The 2,091-nt window shown below is 36.1% G+C and overlaps 1 protein-coding gene across 1 annotated transcript in view; it reads right to left on the bottom strand.

The window, feature by feature from the left end:
• Window positions 1-397: 397 nt before the first annotated feature.
• The window catches only part of LOC107669873 (guanylate cyclase soluble subunit alpha-2-like), a 31,519-nt gene continuing 29,825 nt past the window's right edge, over window positions 398-2,091 (bottom strand). The window contains exon 10 of the mRNA XM_016462297.1: window positions 398-1,352. Coding sequence (XP_016317783.1) covers window positions 1,142-1,352 — 211 coding nt within the window. The 3' untranslated portion in view covers window positions 398-1,141. The remainder of the gene's footprint in view (window positions 1,353-2,091) is intronic.

Genomic DNA, 2,091 nt, shown 5'->3' with positions numbered 1-2,091 from the left:
CACAGATCAAGCACCGTTTACAAGCCAAAACAGCTCTAAACAAATATGTGTGAGGATTTTGATGTGAGAGACAACAGGAGATGGACATTTTTCACTGGAGGAAACATTATTATGGATTATGGACTCGTATTTTAGCCGAAAGCAATGGTTTGAAGTTAAAAACGTCTTAATGCTGGATTTGTTTCAGCTTTTGTCTTCTCCAGATGTTAACTGATGGACTGGAGTGCTGTGGATTACTTGTGGATTATTGTGATGTTTTTATCAGCTGTTTGGACTCTCATTCTGACGGCACCCATTCACTGCAGAGCATCCATTGCTGAGACACTGATGCAATGCTACATTTCTCCAAATCTGTTCTGATGAAAAAACAAACGCATCTACATCATGGATGGCCTAAGGGTGAGTAATATTTGAGCAAATTAACATTTTTGGGTGAACTATTCCTTTAAATGAGTTAACAGTGCATATTCTGCACATTCGCGCAGCTACGCTTCTGCTACGAATATAAGAGCCAAAATAAAAACATCCCACAGATGTTAGATGTGCGAAATGGCCTCAGTCTTTACACAAATTCACACACACATTACACACACTGCACACAAACTGGAGGGCAAACACACACATCCACGCAATCTAAGAGTGGTTAATGGTTGGACACACACACACAAACACAAGGGATCTAACAATGGTAAACAGAGGATTCACACACACATTAAGGATTTAACAGTGGTTAATGGCGGCATGATAAATGCATGTTTGTGGAGTGTGTGTGTGTTTGGGAGGTAAAGGCACCAAAGTTATGCATGTGAATTCTATGACCTGCAATGCTGCAAGAAATGCGTTTGTTTACATGAGTTTGTCTGTAGTATTTGCATGTGTACACCATGTATGTTTGGCTATGCCGTAGAGCAGAAGGCTTTATTTTAAATATATATCTATATATATATTTGTTTTATTGTATTTTCAGAACACAATTATCCATGGCTCCTTTAAAGGGCGGGGCCAAGGGCGGGGCCATCCTCTCCGCCCCCTCAGTGTCATGCCTCAAGGGCGACGCTCCGGTCGAGAGGCGGGGCAACCAGTTGCCACAGGCAACACTAGTCTACAGGATGTGATGTCATAGCAAATGGGCGGGGCCGTCTCAGAGGCTAGTCTCCCGTAGAAACATGGTCCCAATGTTATAGGACACTTTCCGGATGGGGGCGGAGCGAGTGCTGGTGAGAGAGGCGTGGCTCTGGGTTTTCCCCGCCTCTAGGAAATAGCAGATTCCCAGGATCTCTTTGGGGAAGTTGTCGGGAAGCTCCTGCCGGGAGCGAGGGATGAAGGTGAACGCACGATCGTCACGCAGGAGTCTGACAGGAAAAGCAAATCGACAGGAATTAAAAATACAAGACCTGATTCTGACACAACCTCATTTGTTAAAGCAAAAGATAAATTTTAATTTATTATTCTAAAAATCCAAATAGTTGTATTTTAGGTTTAGTCTGTTGCAGGGATTACCAAACTTTTTTGTCAGCCAAACCCCTTAAAATATTTTCTTGAAGTATATTTTAAGTTAACATTTCTTTAATTCAATAAAGCGCATAATGAACTATTATTATCATATAACAAAATTGTTTTTATATTATAATCTTTTTATCTTATTATTATGATTTTATAATACTTTTAACTATAAAATCAAGATAAAAACATGTTATATTATAATACATTTGTACATTACAATCAAAAATAATATTTGACAATAAAAATAATTAGCAGGGATTCCCAAACTTTGTCAACCCCTTTGACATTAAGTTAATATTTCAATAATTTAATAAAACTTACATTATTATCATTATTATTATTATTAATAATAATAAATTGTTTTATATCATTAATATTTTATACTTGTAACTATAAAAAAATCAAGACAAAATATATTATTATACAACTATACAATTGTACTTAAAATAAAAATAATATTTGATCATTAAAATAATCAGCAGGGATTCCCAAACTTTTTTGTCAGCTAAGCCCCTTTGTCATATTTTAAGTGTATATTTCAATAATTAAACAAAGCATATATTATTATTATTATTATTATTATTATTA

Source organism: Sinocyclocheilus anshuiensis, unplaced genomic scaffold (genome assembly GCF_001515605.1).
Source record: "Sinocyclocheilus anshuiensis isolate Anshui unplaced genomic scaffold, SAMN03320099.WGS_v1.1 scaffold272, whole genome shotgun sequence".
In the NCBI taxonomy this organism is placed as follows: Eukaryota; Metazoa; Chordata; class Actinopteri; order Cypriniformes; family Cyprinidae; genus Sinocyclocheilus; species Sinocyclocheilus anshuiensis.
This window is presented reverse-complemented; position numbering and strand designations above follow the sequence as displayed.